The 25,077-nt window shown below is 41.0% G+C and overlaps 1 protein-coding gene across 7 annotated transcripts; it reads left to right on the plus strand.

The window, feature by feature from the left end:
• The first annotated feature begins 1,016 nt into the window (after positions 1 to 1,016).
• LOC145434084 (uncharacterized) lies at positions 1,017 to 24,143 on the plus strand. 7 transcript variants are annotated; one of them, XM_080311375.1, is made up of 20 exons: positions 1,021 to 1,934; positions 2,643 to 2,710; positions 3,063 to 3,191; positions 4,318 to 4,444; positions 9,178 to 9,224; positions 9,362 to 9,565; positions 10,270 to 10,383; positions 10,448 to 10,534; positions 11,599 to 11,700; positions 15,871 to 15,963; positions 16,389 to 16,496; positions 16,553 to 16,645; positions 17,103 to 17,195; positions 17,899 to 17,994; positions 19,537 to 19,629; positions 19,933 to 20,025; positions 21,980 to 22,061; positions 22,122 to 22,183; positions 22,781 to 22,913; positions 23,191 to 24,143. In XM_080311375.1, exons 1-20 carry the CDS (start codon positions 1,607 to 1,609, stop codon positions 23,214 to 23,216), a joined length of 2,178 nt encoding a protein of 725 aa, XP_080167501.1. In that variant the 5' UTR covers positions 1,021 to 1,606; the 3' UTR covers positions 23,217 to 24,143. The 7 variants fall into 7 exon arrangements, with proteins under 7 accessions (XP_080167506.1, XP_080167501.1, XP_080167504.1 ...); XM_080311378.1 differs by having other exon boundaries at positions 2,643 to 2,695; XM_080311374.1 differs by having other exon boundaries at positions 1,025 to 1,934; positions 2,643 to 2,716.
• Positions 24,144 to 25,077: the final 934 nt, after the last annotated feature.

Here is a 25,077-nt window from a genome sequence, read left to right on the forward strand (position 1 = left end):
CATGCAACTTAAATGTAATATTGGAAACTTTATTTAATGGTGTATTTTTGATACTAGATCCTATATGTTGTTCTACTGGAGTTTCTGCAAGGAGAAGCTGGCGAAGTCCTGTTAAAGACCACTAACCGGATTTTGATTGTTCGGTGTCCTTGAAAGAAATGCGAGTTATTGCTATTTATTATATTTACTGTCTACTATACTGCCAAGCGTCGCTTAATTGCACTGTCGGAATGTAACGATCGAAGTTGTTTAACGTAGCTTTCGCATAAATTTTGTCCAAAACGAATTGCAGGCTACTTAAAAACAATTTCTTGTAGCACTTGCACTGTCGCGATACACGCCCAAGGTAGAGACTATGAACTCTCAATTGCGACAGCTGACAAAATACGTTCCAAACTTCTAAAGACGATTAAAATTTTGCATTTTGGAATTGAGATATAAAATTCTGATATGTATCTGGTGGACCGACAGGAAACTTGCCATGGAACGGCACAGTTGTAACTATAAATAATGTTTGTTTTGTGCGGTCTGTGTCAATTACTGCAGCATACCGCAGCTGCAATTAATTTATTGCTCTACATTACCGCATTTTAATACGTTGCGTGCCTTTACGCACGATCACGCAGCGAACAATTGATTACCGCTTAACTCGGACGAAGGCGTTTCTTTTCTCAATTCGGCCAAAAGATAACGGAGCCGAACTGTCTGAATTAAGCGGAGTCGACTGCACTCTGAATTGATGAAATGGTAAATATATTGACAACGCTGACTTCTTTATTCCATGTCACGTGACTATGAATATCAAGCGCGGGAGGAACAGCGTCAACTAGCGATAAATATTATGTTGAATGCACTGCGAGCAAGTAAATTCCCGACAAGCCACGACACCTTGCGTTCAGTAATAGTAGATTGTAGATTGCAGAATGCAAAACAGCAGTGCACTGAGTGCAGTCGATTAGTTGATTGCATGTGTCGCGTTTGTAAAGATGGTTGTTACTGTTACAGTACACCCTCTATAGTTACAGTACTGGTAGGCAATACTTAATGCGGAAATAACTATTTATATTTATTGGTAGCCTAGTCCAGCTTGAAGAAGGATGGTGATTGGCACTGCCACTGCGTAAATATAAATATCGACCTGAGTAACGTAGATAACTAAGGCGAGATAGTTCGTGCCGTCACTGCTGAGTGCTGTGACTTGACTATATTTGGCGACTTATTATCAAATCATGCATCTGCAGAGTGATCAGCGAGATTAGCATACGTTGTGCGAAATGTATACATTTCCCATTAGTATTTTCGATTCCAATTACCGTCAATTCTGGCTGACATTGATATTTTTCAGTGTCCAGGCCTATACCTGATGTAAAGTTTTAACTCCAGTGTTGTGATTAGTTTATACAGAAGCAAATCACAGTGGAATAGGATAACTCTATATTGATCCCATGATTTATGTTGTATTATGCATGATGATATGACGAACATACCGGTAGTTGATTCTTGAATTTTAGAAGTGGATTCACTTGCATCATGAAATATTTCAATGAACGTTATTGGTCCTGTATTTTTTTAGTGTCCCTGCATGCACTATTGTTTCTGATATAATATGGAGGTATCGGACCCATCCATTCTCCTCCAGAACGGCGCTCCTGATATCTCGCAAGGTGCGGACGACTCACTGATATCACCATATGCTTCACCGCAAAGAGACCAGTTTGCTTCTGAAATGAATTTCGCGTCTGGAGACTATGCGTTGGATACAGAGAACAATCATTTCCTTGCGAATCAAGTTTACTCCTCCGTAGTCGATAGGAAAACCACTCAAGCCATAGAAGACTTGCAAGAGACGTTGGGTAACATAGACCCAATGGCGGGAGGGGAAGGAATGACCGTCGACTGTAAGGAGGAAAAGACACTCGTTCAAAGTGATGATGGTATGGTTTGTATCTTCAGCTGGGGTGGACCATTATATTGTTTCCTAACCCAATTGATAATTTCTTCACTCTATTTCATATAAAAATATATTTATTTTAATTTCATTTTTACTGACTTGTTTTGTACTATATTCTTATAGATGTATAATGTAGCCTAAAAGCAAGTATTTATAAATGTAATTGAACCCTACTGGTATTTTAGTAGATGTTAGCGTCAAGTTTTTTTGTGGTTGCCGATTGCTCTGTCACTGCTTTGACTGTCTCATACTTTTTGTTACGATAGTCTTATCGTTTATTTTTTAATGGAACTTCCAGTGCTTCTATGACTTTCAAATTTTTCATTTAATTTAATCCAGCCAAAGGGTGGCAGTGCTTGAGTTAGTATACTGCTGTTTGGGTGACAAGCTAATTTTCAAAATTTGACCAATCAAAATTGTTATTAAGTACTGTATTTCAAGCAATATCATCCCGATTTAATGGAGGAAACTGTCGTGTGATTGTAAGACATGGATAATTGCCCGGATTGACTACTTATAAATTGAGTGAATTTTGCTGCTCTGAGAATGTAAAGAAAAATAGGCTCTGCTATATATGTTTGGATTCTTCCACACCTATTTTATAAGCCTTCAATGTAATACCTTACCCAAATATCAGATTGACTTCATGATAATGATCATTGATGATTAGCAAAAATTATTTTTGAAACAGGCCTTGAAGATGTAGTTGAAACCATTGAAGACGAGCGCGAGGCGGATGATCGCGTAGCAGATGAACTGGTACAGGTAATTTAAGAGTGTCGTAGCTGTAGCACTATGTTATTTTTCTTGAAATGCTATACCTACTCTGGTCATTTCAACTAATATATTTCGTCCTTTGTCTGCCCACCGACCTCAAGTAACATTTCCTGCATCGGAACAGTCGGATGATAGTAGTGGCTCCAGGAATTGCATGGATTTTGTTGGAACCTGCATAATTATTTTGTCACGCTGCCGGCGTTGCACGCCACGCCACTCAGCTGTGGTATACCGTTGACCTGAAATTTGATTATTTTTTGGTAAAATTGAATCATTTTCCAAGGAGCATCCGCTGATCTCTCCAATGGAAGTTGATTTTTTGTCTTCTTTTCAGCCACCCAACTCTGAAAGTGATGAGAAATGTCCACCAGTGGAGCCTGCCTCACTGCCAAGTCCAGAGGAAGAAAAAGAGAAGATAATAGCGGAAATGCTTGCTTCTGCTAGTGAACAAACTTCTAACGACGTACGTAATTGAGACTGCTAGTGAACAAACTTCTAACGACGTACGTAATTGAGACAGATAGATACGTACATTCATTTATTTCTCACATTGGTGAAAATACGGCACAGACCAGCACCAGGATAACAACAAGTGGTCGCGACTGGCCGCGGGGCCTTATTACAGTCGCCACTTGTAGGAGTACACAAATCAACCTGTTAGAATATCTGATTAAGCTAGTCTCGTTAACATTCAGAGCTGGTGCTTCAGTGCTATTCCGGTGGCAGTAGTGCCGCTGTAAAGTTGGGTACGGTATCCGAGTTTTTTGAAATACTTAGTTGTAAATGAAATACTCGAAATACTTCCACTTACGTTGTGAATTGTGATCTTCGACTGGTTATTTTGAAGCTTACACCGTGGTTGCATCAGGTTTTTTGGTCTATATATCAAAGTGACTTACGGTATGTCCATTTTACACATTTTGAGAAAATTGACTTTACATTAAGTTTTCATCTTCTGTCAGCCATATATTGGCCCTGATTAACTTTTAATTAGTGAAACATGCATAACCATGCCCAAGATATGGCCGGAAAAAATTGAATATTTTTCAAAAACTTGATTTTTTTCAAGTTTTAAAAATGGACCTTCAAAATTTGAAAACTGGACATAAGTCACTTTGATTCCATGGCGACGATATATGTTCAAACCATCAATGGTCTTTAGGGCTACTTGAAATGACCTTGCAGGCCAATAGTTAGACACCCAGGCTGTTATAGTGCATGATATGAAGAGGCTTTGGTTATTACTGCTGCGTAACAAATTGTACACTTGTACAGCCATGCACACCAAGGTGTATAACTGGATTGTCCAATTTTGTGTCTACGGATTTTTTGCAAAACAATGCAGATTATCGAATATCCAGTTTGCAGTGCGTGTGAATAAAATAATAATTTATCCATCAGTTTCAGTAGAACTTTCAAATCAATGCCTCTACGAATGTTACATACAGTGCCTCTTATTGCCGTAATATTTTGATGGAGTCAAGTAGGCTATTCTGTTAGACACTTGATAATCACAAAGTACCTCCTAATTGTCGGGGTGACTACATGAAGCCACAAGTTGCATGCAACAAGATGCATGCGTTTTTCAGGAGCTGACCCAAACCGAAATGTTGTCGATATCTAAAAGAATGGAGGAAGAATTTCGGACGATGGTCATCCAGGAACAGCAGAAAAAGAAATTGTCTATTGAAGGGCACTCGTATGTCACAAGCTCACGTAAGCGACTTTGAAGTTCCAATGTCGAGTGGATGATTGTTTGCTTATGACCTCATCATAGTAAGCCCGCAATATTTCATCACGGCTTTAATCTGCCGTTTGCTTAAACTTGTAAAATACAGTATAATGTAGTAGTGATGATAACTTTGTTACAGCGATTGCGGAACTTTTTGTTACGTTCTTGATCTTGTTTGAACAATCACTCATAAGACGAGGTTGCAATATGAAATCATTATATTACACAGCAGAATAACTTTGAGACAGGCGACACGATCCAGAGCACAGGTAAGCGAAAAGACCCGTAGACAACAGAACACAGGGTATAAATACGAAGCACGACACACGAGGAAATAATGATCGGCGGTAATTACTAATCCTCGACAAATACGAAACAAACGTTACCAACGTAAAGTGCACGAACATGACATTTTTGATATTAATCAACTCGATTATAATGCTCCATTCTATCTCTTGTGCGCTATTGGTACAGTCTTTGATACCGTTTTACAAATCACAGTCGCAATATAAAATAGTTATGACTTGAACAGTTCCCCGTGTCACTTCATATAGAGCTAATCACGCGAGTCATGTATCATTTATACCCGTTATTTATTTGCAAGTTATATCTATGTTTGGAGTCAGATGAGATTTCATGATTCCAAGTTTAGAGGTGATGGCTCTATGTGGTGAGGTGGTCGAACGTTTTCTATGCAATTGAAAATCTTTCGTCAATAAAGGGCGAATCGATACTGCCGTAGTCCTACGTCATCTGTCGGGAACCTCGACTCGTATATTCGCGACTGAACCCTTCCGCCTGGATTTCGTGAATTAGATTACACGCTCGGCGTATTCTGTTGACAATGTTTCATTGGTCATTTCATGTCGTTTCGAATCAACCCCGTGTTTTAATTTGATTTCTCAGAGAAGGTTAGCTGTTTGAGAACTTAACACTCACGCAGCGTGTCCAGAGTGCCCAGAATACTAGTTCATGCTCGGATTCGGCCGTTTTGACTAGAATCCGGCTCACGCGCTCACAGACAATGACTTACAAGATGCTCAATTGCTTGTATTGCTCATTGCCCTTCGTTCCGAAATCATGTTGTTAGTAATTACTTTGACCGTCAAGTCAACCGTTTATTGACAAGACAGCCCTTCCGAAATTATGCTCACAGCTGCAATGTCACCAACAGTGTGAATCATAATACTTCCCAACGTCGTTCAGCTAATTAAGCATGTATAGACACTCGAATGCCCGCATGTTTCGTCCTTGATAATGGTCAGTTTTTGTGCAATTTCTTCAATAGATTTTGCGGAACTTTTTTGGCTTCTTTATCCCGCCTGTTCCACAAATCAGTCGCGTGTTTTAGCATCGGAAAACGTCGCAGTTTTGCGCAATAATCGACTTTTTGTCAGCGTTGTAACTTGAAACTGTACCTGATTCGCGATGGGAGGCACTGTTTTACAGTCTGTGTCGTCATAGTGGTATCTTTGCGATCGGAAGACGTGTTCAATTATTCAATAGCGTTGTCCAGTTCGGATTTTTGTGATTGCCCATTTTCTCATTCGCTCGTGAGTGGAAACGCTGTAGCTGTGTTTTCCCACAGCGCGCGTCCACCAATCGATAGCGTAACGTAATGGTTCATAAACTTAGTTGATATCCCGCGACGAATCGATACCGCATTACGAGAGACGATACGGTAATCGCCGATTATTCCCGGTAATCGGCCTGCACGCGTTTGTAGCTTTACGTTCCAGTGCGAGGATTTGAGACTCAAGTCGATGCACGCAGCAGTTAGATACTAACTAATGGGAACTTGAGAAATCATAGTGCCTACTTGAGATGTGTGAAAACGATGACCTGGTGTGTTTTTCGATTGGGTACTTGTGGTACTTCGAGCCTTGGTCGCTCTTTCCGAATTTAACCCTCGAGTTGATACCTATAGCCGGGAATCACCCTTTTTCTACATAAGACACAATGTATTTTCTTTTGACGACATTTTCTTCTATTATACTTTCCGGGTGGGGGACATACGCGCGCTGCTTCCAAAAACGTTGTTTAGTAACGAGTCTTGTCATTTGTTATCGTGAAAAGTAGATATTTTAGTCAAGGATCCCTTTCATTATGAAATTGATGAGATATATAGGAGTTGAGATTGGGTTCGAACGGATTTAAAGAATTGGCGTTGATTCTATTTTCGTGCTAGTCGGAGCCTTTGCAATGTCGGATTTGAATGAAGTTATTAGCAACTGTGTTAATAGGTGCCGCCAATAGTGAATAAACTTCGATCGTGTGATTTGGTTGCGCATGCGCATACGACTCCTTAGCCAGCTACTATGTGCTGCGCTGATAACGAAGTAATCATTTTGAATTCTCGTTCTAATGTTGTAAACTTATCGAAATTTTTCACTTCGCTCTTTTGGTAGCATAAGCAGATGGTGAGGTGATCGTTACAATAACTATGTATGACGACACGGCGAGTTATATGTACATTGGTGATTTTGCTTGTAAGCTCAAGAAACAGCGGCGTCACGACGGATATTAGAATGTGAAATTTACAGCGTGCGCGGTACTTGACCAGTAGTGTCTGTTACAGCAGTGCCGGCGGATATCTTACGTTCACAGTCGAGCGACATCATTGCTGCAAAAATTGCAACCCCCCCCCCCCCCCACCATACCATTTTGTAGCTTGATGTCGGTGTTCAGTACCCCGCAGTACGACAACACCCAAATGTATTTGCGTGTTTCGGCGATACCGCTTACGGAGCAGACACATCTAACGTAGCCTAGTCTCAAATGACTGTTGCCGCAAAAATTTAGTTTGCAACACGGAAACAAATGCTTACAATGATAACTCTATAGTCTATCATAAGGTTATACGCGGAAGAGGAGTTTTTTAGGGATGGGCACAATTGAGTATTTGAGCACCACTCATTATGACATCACATCAGTATGAATGATGTGGAAAATTCCAATATGTACCTTTTATTTGCCGCGAACAATATAATGCCAGTTCAACGGCACATTAGAGATTATCTAGTATTTGAATTGCACTTCTTCACGGAAAGGTCATTTCCACTAACGCGCGTCGCTTTGTATTGCACGTTTTGTATGCTGCGATACGTACTGCCAATCTAGATTTACAATTTTCCACAGCGGAAAATAGTAACGGATCGTATAATATCAGTACTCGAAACATCAGAATCGGATCTTTGCGCGTAGCCTTGGTAATTAGCCGATCGTTGAATCGAGTCGAATAGTGCGAGCCGGTGTTTTCATGTACTGAAATAATACTTTTTCCTCATCGTTGAAGCCGTGAAACCACGATCTTTCGTATCGTAGCACCCAAAACATGAACGTACTTATTCAACTTTCCGAATCGTCGTTAGCCTTGTCACGTCGTAATGACTAATGAGTGATATTAGAATAGTCAACTAGACGCCTAATACAGCAATACTCGTTTTGGAATCGAACCACTCAGGCCTTCGATTTTGCCCAGGCCGTATCGCGGGACATTTCCACGAGAGAAAATCGACAGGCAGCTGAACGCTTCGCCCTGAGCTGTCGTCAAATAGTAAAATGCGACACTCCAAGCTTACCGACCCCGCGTATGACAGCTTGCGATCGATCCCGCGACCTTACCGTGACTCCGCGCGAGTACATAAACAGTGTGTTATTGACGCGAGATTCAAGTTCGCATTTCCAGGCCGGCCTCGCAAGCAACGTTACGCAGCCCGTAGCTTATCTGTGCCGTGCTTCGGTGATTGTTGATTGACATGCGTTTACGAAGTAGCGCGATTTTGTTCTGGTATTAATCTGGGGGATTACGGAAGACTTTCGGAGATAAGTCGATTATATTCGCAGCGAGAGGGCGGACGTATGAGGCACGGCTCAATTACGGCCTGGTCGCATTAATGTGTGCTATTGCGATTGTGTGTGTGGGATTAATTTACGGAATGGTTCCTCGCGTTTCTTGCGTCGGCCTCAAGTTCGGCGTACGTCGGCGGGTTATTAAAATTTTAAACGGCATCTAACAAAGCTCCGGTAATTTGTTACAGTGAGCGATGCTTGTGCGTTTGTTATTGTTTGGGAATTGGGTAAGCGGGGAACTGTTGATTTGGTTGCGAGATTTATCGTTCTGCCTGACGCGAATTCATCGCGCTGATTCTGTCCCTGAAAAACAAAATTCGCCGGTCCTACTGTATTGGGGAAGTTGTTTGGATAGATGACTTGTGTTGTATGGAAAGGTAGCGTCTGACCGTCCTGTCTGTGATTGCCTCCGACGAAAAGACCCGTGGAAAAGCGTGCGTCTTGTTATTATAAAGTTGCTTGATACGGATCTGATCATGTAAAGACCGCGGTTTCATCCTTGTGCTAATGTATTTACTCGCGATAAGTACGCTTTCATATCGGCTATCTGTTGTAAGTAACATGTATTATTGTGACAACCGCTAAAGTGAAGTACGCGGGTGTATTGGGTGATTTTAATAGCGCTGCCTGCTGCTGTCTTGGTAACTTGGCGTCAGTTACTGCGCGCTCCTACCGCTTTAAAGAGCATATGTTTGATGAATGCGACTAGCGCGAGGACAGACACTAATCTTATTTATTGGCACATGATGTATTTGGATAATAACCTTATGTAACTGCTGTTCGTAGTTCCTGCAGGATTTGACGTTGATGAGATAAATTTGGGCGCGTTTGTCAGGTTCCTAAATTCCCTTCGTATTGCTTTTAGAACCTAATGGTACGCATCATAGCACGGATCAAGACTCTGCAATCAAGGTATTGATTCATTTACTGACCATACGCGTGGGATTACCTTTGGCTTAGCAATGTATTGAGGACATTTTGAGATTTATATTTAATGAAATTCATGATCCCCGCGTTCCGATTGTAATTATGATTATTGTGCGTTTTAGCAATCAATCAAAAGCACTGCCGCGTCGCGCAAAGCGCTGAATTCTGCCAAACCTTCGTACGCTAGCCGATTACCTACGTCTCAATCGAGAATCACGCGTCCTAATTCCGCGAAGACTACCCCGACACAAAGAGAGCCGCCTGCCTCGCCTACCAGAGCCGCACGATTGCGCTGTACCCCGACTACAATCAGGCTGTCTGCCACTGTAAGTCGTTGTTCCTGTTAGGGAATAAACACTCCTCTCCGTGTTATATATGATGTAGTTATTGCTCATTTGTGTCGCCTATACAATGTTTACTAAACAACTCTTCTTTTCGTGGTTTGTGGATATACGCAACACTGGTGCTTTATGATGCTTGCGTTTGGTGTGCTTGTGAATAGTTTGAGCTGGTCTGTGCTGGAATGCGTAGCCTGATCAAACTGAGTGTAGTTATTTTTGCACGATATTGCCGTATATTTCATATAGGAGCGTTGCTCTTTTGCTTGTGTACAAGATTTGACCATTATCTTAGGTAAATGAGTTTCAGATCAAAGTTTTGGAACTTGAGCGAATTACATTAGACTGCGTGTTTTAATTTACATCCACATCAGGCGCAGACTTCACAGATTTCATGTTCCAAAAGCTAAATACTATAATATTTGCGGCAAATGATAGGAAAGCAAAAATACATTTGGCAATGAAGTTGAAACGCCAGCTACCACAGCGGTAAAGCCTTTGCTATGGATTGCTCTTGAGTTTAGTTGAAAGATTGATTGTATTCTCATTATCTGAACACGCAAATATCATTATGTCACGCCGCTTAGATTTAGCTGTTTCATTACAAATTCATAATAATCATCCTTGAGCCGATTTACTGGCAATTGTGTCAGTGATATTACAAGGACTTCACCTTCCCACCAATTTTCAAGAATACGCCAACTGGGGAAACGCGACCGTCTTCACCTCCCGCAGTCTCTCAAATCAAGTCCAGATATTCTACGGCGTCGCCCGCTCACGCCAGCTCTAACAGCACGCCTTCCAGAGTACGTAACACGAGTCGAGCTTCAGCGATTACCACTGACTCCGTGCTCTGCTTTGCAATTTTAGGCTGCGCAGACTACACCATTGCGCTCGCCGTGGTCAGCGCCGGTTCGTCGACCTCTCTCTTCTCCAAGGAGGCCGCCCAGTGTTCAGGTCGGTGGAGACAAAATACCAATGATTTGAGGGCAGAGTACTTATGATTTTTCTGAGTAGCCAAAAATGTTTTGCCTACTTGTGCTGCTTGCTCGAATGGTTATGATCTTCTTACTATCTAGTCAGTTTTAGGTAAAACTAGTTACTTTTTACTTTCGATTAAGTCAAGTAGCTAAACTATGCTTCATAACTAGGGCGGTTTTTTTGACATGTCAAAATTTATCAAAATTTCAACAAAATTGTAGAGTTAGGTCAAAATTTGTCAAAATTATTGAAAGTCAAAATTTTTTTTGACCTCTGCATTTCGTTGGCATTTCGTTTGCATTGTAGATTTTGCACTGTCGAGAACTTATCATTTGATATTTTACAGTTTTTAGCCTACTTTATGGGCCTACCGTTGTAAACGGCTAATTGTCTGCTCATTGCGAATCACAAACGGTCAAATAAAACAAATAGGTAGACATGGTGTTATGGTCAACGTACCGCAATAGCCTATCTGAAGAAAAAACAGTGTGTTACCAGCAGTGTGCACGCAACTTGAGTGTTGTCAGCCAACAACTTGCTGTCCTTGGCAAGCTTCTTAGTAAGGACATTCAATTTCTAACCAAGAATGTAGGAAAGTATCTCTCATTGTACTGCAAGAAAATTTAATTATTTCTACCATGTATCGTAACCACTGGAATTCTTCATAGGGCCAGATTTCGTTAAAATATTGTTTTTTCATGTAAAAAGTTGCCTGTTTCTAAGCCAGAAACATTTTTTTCAGGCCAAACTACTTCGTTAGGACAGCCAGTCCCAACCAGAAATGATTATAAGTGGTACAATTTTAACATTATCTTGGAAAACACCTAATTTGCATATATAGGGTCAAAATTAATAGTTTTTAGGTCAAAATTTACCTTTCTTTAGGTAAAAAAACAACAACGCCCTCCTATTCATAACTGTTAATGTAGAAGTGGAAATAGTTGAATCCCAACTGAGAGTAATCCGAAAAACTATTTCGTCGCAGTTGTGAGTTGTACGTTTGCATTTTTCTTCCTAACATGTATCGAATCGGTTTGCAGTCGAGCGACAGCGGCGGGCAATGCAAGATGCCCGACATGCGACACGTGCGAAGCAAAATCGGCTCGCTGCAAAACGCAAAGCATACGCCGGGAGGTGGGAAGGTAAACTCAAGTTACGCGGTGTAATTGATCAACAAATAAATGCCGTCGTTGCTGTGGCAGTTTTAGTGTGCCAGTGCCTGACACCATGCATGCTGTGATTTCCAACGGCAGATCTGCATCTCATTTACTCTATTGTAGTTCGAGTCTGCGATTATTATTAGAGTGTATAACCCGTATTTACGACGAAAACACGAGTTCCAATACACTACGGGTGTTGAAAAATGACTTTTTTTCTCAAATTGTACTGGCTACTTTATAAAATTGTTAGGTTAACCTCATTTAAGCCTACACACCAAATTTGGTTCAATTCCAATCAGTAGCGCCGCATTGCTACAGGAGAAAAAAGTTTCGATTTATTATGTAAAAATTGATAAAAAAAATTCACAATTTTCCGTTCACCCTATCAAAGTGTTAGGTTGTCTATAGAAACGATGCTCAGCAAATTTGACCCTATTCCAACCAGTGGAAGCGGAGATATTGCCTTCGAAAAATTTGGATTCGAATAATCGAATTCACCATCGTAAATACTATTTTATTCCAATCCAAATTTCTCGACGGCAATAACTCCGCTTCCACTGGTTGAAATTAAGTCGAATTTGGCAGACGTCGTTTCTATAGACGGCCTAACACTTTGATGAGGCGAACAGAAAATTTTGAAATAATAATTTTTATATAATAAATAGAAACTTTCTTCTCCTGTAACAATGCGGCTACTGGTTGGAATTGAACCAAATTTGGTATGTAGGCTTAAATTAGGTACCGGTAACCTAACAATTTTGTCTAGTAGCCAGTACAATTTAAGAAAAAATAGTCATTTTTGAACACCCCTACTATATATTCTTGAAATATTTCATTAATATAATTATAGTCTACCGTAAACCGGGGTAACTTTGGACTTAAGGGTAACTTTGGACACTAAGCAGTAAAAGATTCAAATGGTTATTGATGGAAAAAGGTTGCCGCTGGATGTCCAAATCTTTTTCATGAGGCAAGAGTACCACAAGTAGTCTTGCTAAAAGATGGATTCATTTCACTACCAGTTAAACTTGACCCAACATTGATAAATTAATGGCGGGGGTTAATTTCATCAAAATTGATGGCCATAAAACTTCTTACAACCAAACATAGATAGCATGTGATTCAGAGATTCAAAACTTGGCAGCAGATACCTCTAAATAGTCCATGGCAAAAATCTCAGTGGGCTTAGCCTTAGATCAATACAAAAAACTGTGATGTCCAAAGTTTCCCCGTCAAATTTTATCAGAATGGGGTAACTTTGGACAGTGGAAAATGTGATATTTAGAGCTCTGGAAAGTGGCTGCTTCGTCTATGTCAAAGTGTATTGTCAACTATATTCCTTATGACCGGCCTGAAGGCTTTTTAAAATGGAATGAGAAAGTCAACAAATTAAGAGTTTGCCAAAATATGAAAAATGGGTAGAATGAGAGATTGTAATGAGCTGACCTGATGAGCTGAGAGATTGTAATCGGGTGCAAGGTACTTCAAAAACTTATCACATACTCCTAAAGATGTGCCTGCTGAATATGGAATACCATAAATTATGACAAATACATCCATCAGAGGACATAAGAAAGGGAAAGTGTATCTTTTAAAGAACAGAAACATATTTGAAATCGGCAATAAATCACGGTAACATGCTTAACGTTTCCTGTCGATTGCTGACACGGCCAGTGGGATACCCCTCATCACCATATGTTATTTATAAGTCCCAATTGGTGAAGGCATGAGGGAAAATCGAGATAAGGGATAAATAAGGGGGCATTACCCTTTATAAACTACCTATTTTTTTTGGGGGGGGGGTGGTTGGATTAGGCAAAAATCATGCAATAGACCAGACATGAACTATTTTCTTTCAGTTTTAGCCACTGCTCTCAACTCTAACCAAATAAGCCTCATTTACCAGGTTTCATAAACAATAGAGTGTAAAGGCATACAAAAAACTAAATTGTCCAAAGTTACCCCACAACCAGGGGCAACTTTGGACACGGATAAATTACAAACATAAGGTACTTATTTATGACCATGAAGATTTTGGATTAGGTAATTCTAATCTTTGCTCCATGACCCATGAAAAACAAAACTTTCCTCCCCTACACACTAGTATTTCCAAGATACAAAGCGGAATTGTTGAAAATTGTGTAAAGTTACCCCGGTTTACGGTACTGCAATATGCCTGTCTAACATTTTTACGTGTGTTCCATAATTTGATTCTCGTGTGTCTTCTTTGTTGTGACTACCGTATAGTTACTGGTACAGCTGACCTCGCTTAGCGTTTATATTGGTTTTCATTTTAATCTCTGTATTATATATGCTTCTTATTGTGCTATTCACTCTTGATAAGGGTCACTCGAAAAGTCTGTGAGTTGACTAAATTATACTGCGATGAATGTAGTCCTGGAAGCAATATTCGATGCCCATTGCTGCCGTGAGAAATGTGGTAAACGAGGTCAACGTATAACAAAAATTAATTCAGCAATCCAAATTCTGATTGTGGCATATAATCACTAATCACAGTGATTCTGTTATTTTACCCGCCCATTAAACACAATGTACAATGCGATACAATGAACAGGGGGAGGATGTCGAAACGACCAAGTACGGTCTCTGGCATCCTCCTCAGCTTAATGCCGGTGCCACTGTCACACCATCAACAGTGGTGAAACGCTAACTCGCCATCAGATAGTAGCGGTCGGGAAGGTGATAGCTTGGGCAAGTTTTTGTTGCACTAAAAACCTGAGAAAGTTGCATTTATTTTTTTTAATTTTAACAAAAGTTGCAGAAGTTGCATTTATACAATTTTTTGAAATCATGAGCGTATGAGATACTCGAAAGGTTCCAGCACTTTGAAATTTGCATGGTGTCTGCTTGTTCCATTTCTTCCTTCGCTATTCAATCGATCATGGTTACATTTTTATTTACTTAGGGTTCGCACAATTTACCAGTTAGTTCAGGGAATTTCATGGCTAACGGAATAGTGGGTATGCCGCATGCCCAGTATACCTGCGTCCGGCGCCTATGGTGGGCTGCATTGTCACTTGAAATCCATTAATTCAGTCTTTATTATAGTTTTATAGCATGTTTTGCGCAATACTTGATAAAAGTTGCAGAAAAAAGTTGCATGAAAAATATCGACAAAAGTTGCAAAAAGTTGCAATATAAAACTCCTCCAAACAGATTAAAACACCATACTACATACATTATGAGTATTTACGAAGCTTCCAGAAGCTGTAAAAAAAAATTGCAAAAGTTGCAAAAACTTGCCCTGGTGATAACGAGGGCAAGATTTTGTTGCAGTCAAATCCGTGGAAAGTTGCAGTAAAAAGTTGCATTTATGTTTTGCAAAAGTTGCACTAAAAAGTTGCATTTATGGACGATTCCTTGAAATTATTAGGGTATAAGATACTAGAATCGATCCGTATCCAAGGCACTGTAACAGAACTCAGTGTCACACTGGCGACAATGGCCCGAAAAATAGGCTCGGTGAAAACATAATTTTCGGCGGTCTAACCTGAACGCACGTCAAATTAGAAAGGACCCCAAATTTAAACGACAGTGAAATGATCAATCAATTTATCTACATACAGTGCCAAATATTTCCAGTAAAAAGTTGATTGGATGAAAAATCGAAAAAACTTGCAAAAAGTTGCATTAAAAATCCAAAAAAGTTGCAAAAAGTTTGATGAAAAATCGAAAAAGTTGCATGAAAAAAATGGAGAAAAGTTGCAATATAAGATTCCTCCAAACCGATTGAAACGCCATACTACATAACTTCTGAGTATTTAGGAAGCTGCCGGAAGCTGTAAAAAAAGTTGCGAAAACTTGCCCTAGTGATAACCAAACGAAAGGTCATCACTCAAACAATTGGGCCGTGATGTCGAGGTTTGGCCAAAGGGGGGTCGACATTATGCTAGTCACCCCTTAAGAACCGAGGGCTGAACAGTGACATGACCTTTTTTGTTTCTTTTTTTAATCATCATCACTGAAGGAGTTTATTCTGAAATTGACGTCGGTCGGACTCGAACCGGTGCAACATACCACTGCTCAACTCGAAGTGCTATAGGTTGCCGCGAACTATTACCGACCACTTCCGGTCAATACCCATTTTCTCCATGTAGTTGATTAAAATAATCGTTTGCGGTTCATTTTCAGGTTAAAATCGAAAGTAAAAAAGTGGACTACAGCCGGGTAACGTCGAAAGTGGGATCGAAAGCAAATCTCCAACACACCCCTTCCGGCGGAAAGGTAACAGTTGCCATCCCAACAGCAACTCCCTAATATTTTCAGATCCAAATCACGTTCTGGATTTGAGATTCAAATCCAAATCCATAATTACTTTGGTATCCTATCCATATCCAAGTCCGTATCAGATAATGACTGAAATTTGACCAGAAAGTTGCATGGAAATTGAAAGATATGCCAGTTACTTGGCGTCTAGGTCCAAATATAAGTCAAGCTTCAAATTAATCTTTAAAAGAGTCAATGTGCTCAAATTACAGTTGAATCTGTTAGAAAGTCTTTGGCAGCAGCCATTTTCCTCAGAAAGCCACCATATTCAAACTGTAGCTAGTGATTAATTTGTCTCATCGATATCAGAGACGTAGATTTAGACTGCAGTGTCCCTTTAAATCCATGTCTATGCTCATCTCCGCTGTCTTGTCAACGTCCAGGTGAAGATCGAAAGCAAAAAACTTGACTACAGCACGATAGGTTCCCGGTGCGGCTCGCTGGCAAACGCCACGCATTCGCCTGGCGGAGGAAAGGTAGGCGGCAGACAGGTGAACGTCAACGGCTTGTCGTTGAATTTCTGAAATTGGTTTGTGCGTTTGGGCAGGTGAGGATTGAAAGCCGGAAGCTCGACTTCAGTCACGTCGGGTCAAAGTGCGGGTCCTTGTCCAATGCAAGCCACTCGCCGGGTGGCGGCAAGGTATGGAGAAAACGATACCACTGTTTTTCAATGCACTTCGTTTCAATGATCTATGCGTTGGTACGCTTTGTTTTAATCTAAGGCCGCCGAAATTGTCAAAATTGCTACTCAAGATGAAGTAGTCCTGCAAATTTCCATTCAGTAACAAGAAGTTGCGATTCCCAAGATATGCAATAAGTAAAAAGTGATGGGTCTCAAAATTACACAAGGAGACCGTTTCAAAAAGTAGATTTGCCTGAGGCATTGCGAATGCGGAGCAGTCTAGCGAAGGTTGTAAACTGCATATTTATAATACAAATGGGTGTACCTTACGAAAAATATTGGTTGAATTCCTAGTCTCGGAGGCGACGTTCGAGATTTTTTAGGTGGAAAGCATTTCTTTTTGGCAGCAGAATTTTGCCCGGATATGCTGCAACGTTATCCTATTCTAATCTGTTCATGTTATTTTTTTTCGAAGGTTAGAGTCGAGAGCAAGAGATTGGATTTCAGCAATGTCCCTTCCAAATGCGGATCTCGAGATAACATGAAGCACACGCCGCAAGGAGGAAAGGTAATCGAGTCAATTTACTTGGTTGCTTTGCACTGGTCGGTGACACGCAATCTCGAAATTTGCGGGGCGGGATATGAAATTGGTGCTTTTGGCTACGTAGCTACGTCTTTTTCAAAATTCGTATTAGTCAACGCGATGCAATGATTGAAATCTGTGGACTGTTAAAATGTGTATCTGTACATACTGTACGGCGTACATACATGTAAATACTGTAGGAATGTTTTTTACAATGCCGGTTGGCTCAATGGAGGAAGAGCTTCTTTCTGGCATTTACTCATTAACTACTGCTGCCGACCACAGGTGTAGATGTAACTAGAGCCGATTTTGCACCTTTGTATTCTGCCCGGGTGCTGTAGTAAATGATCTCAGCATTAATTTCTCCTGCACCGGATATTCGGGGGGAAACCGGGACTGTTTCTAATTATAAAAGATTGAGATTTCGTAGGACAGTCACACAGCATCAACTCCCAGTCGATATATCATATTTGCCCAGTATAATTCTGTTGTGCTTTTGGTTCTGGTCTGTTTTGCATAATAACTTGACAGAGCATAAAGAGACATCATTGTAATGTCTGTGTTTTTCTAAAAAATGTCCATGTTCAAGGGTGGTGGTAGGCTATTCAATTAGTTAACTCGCGTTGACTTGTTTTGTGAGGTTTTCTCCAGAATACTCGATTGATCCCAATGCAACTGGTATTTATAGGTAAGATTTGTTAGTCGTCAGCATTTGGATTTGAGGAATGTCAAGTCAAAAGTTGGGAGTCTAGACAACTTGCCGTACACCCCTCCGGTTAAGAAGGTATTTCTGTACGATGGTAGCCTGTTGCGCTTGGCTCCATAAGCTAATTGGCTGCTGCTACAGGAACTACTCATTACGCTGACCAATTAAAAAAACGAAAGTAACTTTACACATATGCATTGCCTATTTCAAATGAAAGTTGAAATATGTTAGAACTTGTAGTGGGGCATAGCAGACTTGATGATTAGCTTGTGATGTGATTTCTTTGTGTCAAAAGATCTTGACTTGTCACCTATGAAGATCATGTACCTAATGTACTCAGCGGCTTTGATGAATGCAACCTCATTGACACAGTCTGCTCGCAACAATAACTGAAATAACATGTGTTACTACACTAATAGGCATTGCCAGTATCATTCATGTTTAGTATGAAAATTTATTTGTTTGTCACCCTCGATAACTTGATTGAAAATTTGTTGTTCCTCCCATCATTATTACAATTCAAACAAGCACGCTCAACTATTTAAATTCTCATCAGTATGTTTGTAGGCTACTATGTGTTAATTCTAAAAAAATTGGTTTGATTCCGAGCTTAGCAAAGCCAACCATTTTCAGTACGAACTTTTGGAATACATCGAAGTTCATCAAAATATCCAAGTATTCTCAACCAGGGTACTTACTCAACTCAACGCCTAATGGTAGCACTGCGCCGTTTCCATGCTCTTTCAGAAATCAAATAGCATTTTTAGAGCATCCCAATCAGCTTCATTAGCCAGTTGCAAACCTTGTGGAATTCCAGACTTCTTCAGAAGCATTTTAGGCACGTTTTCTGCTGTTATCTTGTTCTAAATCAGGGGCCTCAAACAACCTTCGTGCGGTGTGCGCCCGCATCGAAATTCTGCATTTTCAAGTATTTGACAATTTTGAAGAGTGACATATCTATTTTGAAAACTTGAAATCACTCTAAATTGCTTTATAAACGTTAAACTACTCATCAAACTGTATCAGTATGACATCACCTTCAAATGCTACGAAGCTGTGTAACATCTGCTATGACGTCATATTGCCTATTCATGATGATGAACCATGACTCGCAGAAGACATTTAGTAATCCTATTATTGATGCTGCGGCCCACTGCGTCATTGAAAACTAGGAAATTGACCCATAAGCACATTTGAGTTTGAGACCCCTGTTCTAGATATTTCTAGCAGTGGTAATCAGCATAAAACCTACTCCTTGCTGTAACATGGCATCATCATCCATCCACTTTTATAGCGCATTGAAGCAATACTACATGTGAAGCCGTTCAGATCCTTCCAAGTGTTCTTCCATTTTTACTAAACTACTCCACTCTTTGTATTATTCTCAACTGTGTCGCTTGCATGCACCCACTCTTTATTGAGATTGATAACAGCAACATCGCCGAACCTTGTAACATGATAATCTTCCGTCACGTTGATTTTGACGGAAACAGACCCCAAATTTCTAGTGTCAATGAAGTTTTGGCATCTTGCTAAAGCATGCTTGGTAGGCTAAAGGTGTGCCGGGATATTTCTGCGGACGAAATATTTCTCATACTTTCTCTTGTGGATCCCGACCAGGTGAAGATTTTCCACGAGAAACCGAATTTTCAGAATGTCACTGGGAAAATCGGGAGTTTGGATAACGTCAGCTATTCACCTGGCGGTGGAAAGGTTTGCGTTCAGACTGGTAGAGATTGCGCTGTCTTACTGCGGATATCGTAAATAAGTCTGTGCTCTGCTGTTACCATGTTTTCTCTGCTCCTTCAATATCATGTGCTTTGTGAGCTACTCGTTTTTGAGAAACTGTACTAAGTGTGCCTTTATCATACGACCGACACTATCATTATCATCATGACAGCTGGAATAAAAACTTGCTGTAGTATTGGAACTGTAAACGCAGTTTCTGTATAGATGTCAATGTTCTATCAGTTTGATCTTCTGACATTGATGTTTAATTTTGTGGTTGCCTTCCAGGTGAGAATATTTCACTCCAAAGTCGACACCAGCAAGGTGCAGTCGAAAATCGGCAGCAAGGAAAATATCACTCACACCCCCGGAGGCGGTAAAGTAAGTCAGCGATTGTGAAATACGTGTGATTTCAATTAATAGGTGCTGCCTTTCCTCCATCTTTGGTGTGGAGTAGGCCTGCACACCGTTTTTGAAACTATTAGAGTTTGTAGCTTGACAGGACCAGGGTTGTTATAACACTATATGGCTGTTTTCATGGCCGAAGTGAACATATTTTTGGATGGATGACCATTAGGGTTGTCCACAATTTGAAAAATCTTACGAATCCTCCGTTGTAATGTCTTATTCTATAGATTATTGATAAAAAACGACACTGAGCCTGAAAGAAGCTCACAGGAAGGCCGTTAAGATTTCGTGCAAAGCGTTTGAAAGTAGCTGCCGAAGAATGGGCATGCCACCGACCATAGAACGGCGAGAACACTAGCAATCACGAAACCACGGCTCTTGATTGGCTAATCCGCTATGCTTCAATGACCACGACAGCAGCAGCTTGCTGCGTAGGTGATCAAGGAGTCTGCTACCGGCGGCGATTCTGAAAGCGCATTTTATGTCGGTTGACAGATAATGATTTAGGATTGATTCAGGGTATGTTGAGGTACGAAATACATGATGAACAAACAACAGCTGCTTCACAAAACGTCCAAACTCTAAAGCATGATCGCTTTATTGCGAAGGAAACCGCCGTAGCCTATATGCCTTGTTTTCAACGAGGGAAAGCATAGAAGCTTATGCAAATACCGACGGATTCCTAGTTTCGGAAAGGCTATATCATTATTGAATACAAAGATAAAGCTTAACAATGACACTATAGTTTGTGTGATCTTATTGGGCTCAGGTTGTAGTGCATATTATTGAAGTTTTGAATGCTCTAGGGATCGGCTGAATCAAACGGTTAGGCTTGGGACTCATTAGATGTTCACAGCAAATTGAATTCACTTGCAAGTGTTTTCAAAGTCCCTAATGATGCCGCAGAAACGAGGTTTAAATGCAAGCACAGACTATGCTTGATATGATTTACAAACTATGCTGCATGCTATGCACTATGCAGCATTGCCTGTGCCTACCTTTACACCCCTTTTCTGCGCGATTATTAGGGACTTTGACATATCCTGTTCAGCATAGTATGTGCTTAATTTTACACCTCTTTTCTGCGTCATCATCAAGGACTTTGACAACACTTGCAAGTGAATACATTTTGATGCAAGCATCTGACAAGTGTCAAGCATAACCCGCTGATTCAGCCGATTCTTAGAGCTTTCAAAACTTCAACTATGTACTACAACCTGAGACCAATAAGATAACACAAATTATAGTGTCATTGTTAAGCTTTATATTTGTATTCAATAATGATATATTCTTTCTGAAACTAGGAATCCGTCGCTACTTGCATAAGAGCCTATGCTTTCACTCGTTGAAAACAAGGCATATAGGCTACGGCGGCTCCCTTCACAATGAAGCGATCATGCTTTAGACGTTTTTGTGAAGCAGCTGTTGTCTGTTCATCATGTATTTCGTACCTCAACATACCCTGAATTAATCCTAAACCATTATCTGTCAACCTACATACAATGCGCTTTCAGAATCGCCGCCGGTAGCAGACTCCTTGATCACCTACGCAGCAAGCTGCTGCTGTTGTGGTCATTGAAGCATAGCCGATTAGCCAATCAAGAGCCGTGGTTTCGTGATTGCCAGTCTTCTTGCCGTTCTATGGTAGGTGGCACGCCTATTCTTCGGTAGCTACTTTCAAACGCTTTGCACGAAATCTTAACGGCCTTCCTGTGAGCTTCTTTCAGGCTCAGTGTCGTTTTTTATCAATAATCTATAGAATAAGACATTACAACGGAGGATTCGTAAGATTTTCCAAATTATGGACAACCCTAATGACCATGGCCACGCAGAACAGTATATTACGGTCAAACTATAATTGGCCAATTATGTGCATGGTTATAACTTATAGCGCCTTCACATGACATGTTGTCATCCCCGGTTCCAGGTGAAAATCCTGACGAAAAGCATCGACTTGTCTCACGTCAAATCGAAATGCGGATCACTTGACAATGCCAATCACACGGCAGGTAACTATCCTTCACTCCAGAATACGATAACACGATCTATATACGCCCGTGTGATTTTAGGCGGGGGGAATGTGGAGATATTCAACGAAGCGCCATTGTTCAAGGACCATGCGAAAGCCAAGGTTTGTGGCCGGCTTGCTAATTCTTATCTCCATGGGCGGATACGAAGTGAAAACTCGTTACTTCTGCCGATTGGCGCCCCGCAAAAATTCATTGAAACTACCAGAGGGGTGCCATTGTAGTTGCTGATGTTACTCTGTGAAGGTAACTTTAACCTTGCCTACGTCCAAGTAGAAGTAAAACAAAGGCGCAAGAATAGTGGTACAACCACCAAGAGTGATGACAAGGTCGTTTCCATCTGTAGATGCAAGGCTTTCCCATTTGCAGTATTGACTAAAAATACGTCACACAATCTCTGCATAACTGCATATACATACCATAAGTGAAGGATGTGCATATGCTGCTGGACAAGTCAGGTGCAGATATAGCCTTGTAAGGCTTTCTAAGTCACCACCCCTAGTCCCCTACCTGCTATCCTGGAAATGGGAAACGTCAAGCGGGGGCTTGAGAAGCCCCAGATACCAGTTTTACTAATTGTTTCTTTAGTCTGACCCGACCTGCGATCGAACCCACGACCTACCGACTGTTACGCCATCTCGTCAGAATCTACCCGAGGGCTCCCTAACCGATGCCAATACATTTTCTTTCGCGCACAACAGATTGGCTCGCTGGACAACGCCAACCACGTTCCCGGCGGTGGAGACGTGCGGATTTACGACGAAAAGTTACATTTCAGGGAATCGGCGGCCCCTAGAACAGACGACGGCCTAAACGGTCTTGGAAGCGAAGGATGTAAGAACAATGGTGTAGTTTATACCCTAAGGATAAATAGTTTAGATACGGGTGCTTGTGCTTTCAGACACTCCCAACATAATTTTTAAGTGTTATGGAAAAGGCAGTTAACCGTGAATGTTCCATGTGATGTTCTTGGTAGTTACTTTATTGGAGTTGATACGTTGCCCAGAAACGGATTTGGAGTCGATAGTAAAGTGTGCTATGTACAATAACTGGCTGGTGGCTAAGCCTTTTGCTGAGATTTTTAGAAACAGACCTTTTTCACTATTCAAAGCTTCGGAACATGCCTTGTCGATGTAGATTCGTGAAGAAAACGTGGAGCTGAACTCGTGACTCACCCGATTCCAGAGTCTCCGTCATGGTGCATGCGCTCAAAATATGGTATTACCTGTCGCGTATTTTAAATGTTGAAGTTATTTTTACAGTTGATTGTATTATGGTACTGCCGACTTCGTTTTTATTTGTGAATCATTTACCGACGTCTGATAGATATTTTGAGTTGAAATTCAATTGCCGAATGACAGGTTACATGTATCATTTAGAGATGTAGCACATAGTATGTCAAGGGAAGTCGTTCATGGCATCGTTGAAAGAGTTTTATGTACATGAGTGTACTTTCGCACAGTGGCGAACAATTTGTGTAAGTATTTGTCATCTTATCTTTATTTTATTTTCTATTTGTTGATTGTTTCCGTCTGAACTGTAATGAAATTTGAAGAAATTCGAGACACTTCAACACTCCACACAGCCAACACGTTTTATGACAATTTGTCTTCACCGAAAACCGCTACTGTAGTTTTGTATATTGTGTGATATTTTTTTATCTGTTTGAGTGCATACGGAGTGATGTATGTTATTGTTTGTTGTTGATACTGCACGTCGATAAGACTTTTATTGCGATAACGCAGCTGGTACACAGATGCAACGTTCTGACAATCATTGACTCACAGCATTGCAATTGCAATCTGGCAATTGTGCACTTCATATTTCAACGTCAACTTGTGAAACACAGCGCACACAATCTTGAGTAGCACGCCCTTTTGAAAGAATACTGTTATTGTACGTTTACACTTGATGTCAATATTATATGACTGCTTAGTTTTTGTTCCCTGTAGGAGCTTGGCGTTCCGTAGCTATGCTTAGTGTTGAAACAATGTCCGTTGAGCGTTGATATTGCGTGTTTCAGTGTGGGTTACATTTATGGTTTTAATAAAACAGTTCAATGTACGTACATGTGTCGACTGCGGTGCGACGACTAGTACCGTAATTTTCCGAATATAGTGCGCCCCCATGTATGTTACGCACCCTTGAAATGACGTGTATATTCTGGGAAAAAGCCTGTACCCATGTATAGTACGCATCCTGCATTCGCAGTACATGAGTACATGAATAGTTGCGGTTTAGTATTCGATGTTGTTCTGTTTTGCGATGTCACTGTCGAACAATCATGACATAATGATCGCTTATCATAATACAATTAACGGCATTGTCTCTAAACGAGAGTAGATAGTAACCAAAGCCTGTGAGGTCGGCGACGCGATAGCTCAGTCTAGCGACACACGACATACTGCGCACGTGGCCTATTAGGCCATTATATTTGCGATTGCTCAGACTAACGGTTATGTCGGGCGCACCAGTCCTGTTGGAGATGCAAATGATTACGCAAGCGATTCTATCTTGCGCACATGGCCTCTTGTGTATGCGATTGTTGAGGCCTGGCGTTTACGCGATGAATCAACAAGGATTGCCGCGCACGCTTGTAGCAATCAGCGACCTAATTACGCTCGCGTACAAACGGCAAACCAACTCAGCAAGAGATCGCGTGCTTTGCAGACGATTACCAGTGAACCCGTCCCTCGGTGAACCCGTCCCGTGAACCCGTCCCTCGGTGAACCCGTCCCTCGGTGAACCCGGCCCTCGATGAACTCGGCGCTCGGTGAATTCCGCCCTCGGGAAATTTTGTATTCACCGGCAACCCTAATATCCTACCCCAACCCTAATGTCCCCCCACCGCCAACCCTAATATCCTAACCCTAATATCCCACCTCCGGCAACCCTAATATCCTAACCCTAACCCTAATATCCTACCCCAACCTTAATATCCCCCCTCCCCCAACCCTAATATCCCACCTCCGGCAACCCTAATATCCCACCTCCGGCA

Source organism: Botryllus schlosseri, chromosome 2, assembly GCF_051294905.1.
Source record: "Botryllus schlosseri isolate E-star chromosome 2, Bs_hap1, whole genome shotgun sequence".
Lineage (NCBI taxonomy): Eukaryota > Metazoa > Chordata > Ascidiacea > Stolidobranchia > Styelidae > Botryllus > Botryllus schlosseri.